This window comes from Sinocyclocheilus grahami, unplaced genomic scaffold (assembly GCF_001515645.1).
Source record: "Sinocyclocheilus grahami isolate Dianchi unplaced genomic scaffold, SAMN03320097.WGS_v1.1 scaffold462.1, whole genome shotgun sequence".
Classification (NCBI taxonomy): domain Eukaryota; kingdom Metazoa; phylum Chordata; class Actinopteri; order Cypriniformes; family Cyprinidae; genus Sinocyclocheilus; species Sinocyclocheilus grahami.
In genome coordinates this window covers 1345776-1346535 of record NW_015505641.1, presented here as the reverse complement: position 1 = coordinate 1346535, position 760 = coordinate 1345776, and the positions used below count along the sequence as shown (strand labels likewise).

General features: G+C 44.1%; 1 protein-coding gene across 1 annotated transcript in view; it reads left to right on the top strand.

The window, feature by feature from the left end:
- Positions 1-109: 109 nt before the first annotated feature.
- Positions 110-760, top strand: part of cyb5b (cytochrome b5 type B) — a 4804-nt gene continuing 4153 nt past the window's right edge. Inside the window, exon 1 of the mRNA XM_016235042.1 lies at positions 110-418. Coding sequence (XP_016090528.1) covers positions 242-418 — 177 coding nt within the window. The 5' untranslated portion in view covers positions 110-241. The remainder of the gene's footprint in view (positions 419-760) is intronic.

Here is a 760-nt window from a genome sequence, read left to right as displayed (position 1 = left end):
CCAAAAAAACTTGTATTTTACCCCCCTTGAATATGATTTTTTACACATTCCGTTTTTCTACTCAAAGCGATTAGGCGGGATTTTGTTGTGAAAACCTGGCAACCCTGACTGCTGGTGAACTGGTGTGCCGGCTCGGCGAGAACTGAATTGGACGGGTTAAAAGGTGTATTAAAAAACCGCTTCAAGCTAAACGATCACCGTTAAAACCTGCGCTCTGGTTTCCGCCGAATCTGCGTGAAATATGGAGGAAGAAACGGAGATCTCGGTGAAAAGAGAGAACCAGGACACGAAGGATGAAAATACGGACAGCGGTGTGAAATATTACACACGCGAGGAGGTTCAAGCCCATAACATGAGCAAAGACACATGGCTCATAATCCACGATAAAGTTTACGATATCACAAGTTTCATGGAGGAGGTAAGAGGGCTGCAGTTTCAGCGTGTCCTGATACAACCACACAGCACTAAATCCTGCACGGTTTTACCTTGCTTCCTTGTGTTTATACATCTTAAATACGGACTAGTATTGTTTATTTTTAGTTGGAGTGTCTTTAGACTCGAGAAACAAGCTGCTGACAAGATTATCAAAGTTTCTGTGGCTCCATTAGTGTGCTAGCATACTAGATTCAGTGCAGTAAACAACACTCTGGAGGATTAAACTGGCTCTCTACGGAAATATTGTGTTGGAAGGCATTGCATGGTTGGGTATTGGCCACATAGCTGCTCGGCTAGCCTAGCTTACCCTTTGCCATTCAACCCC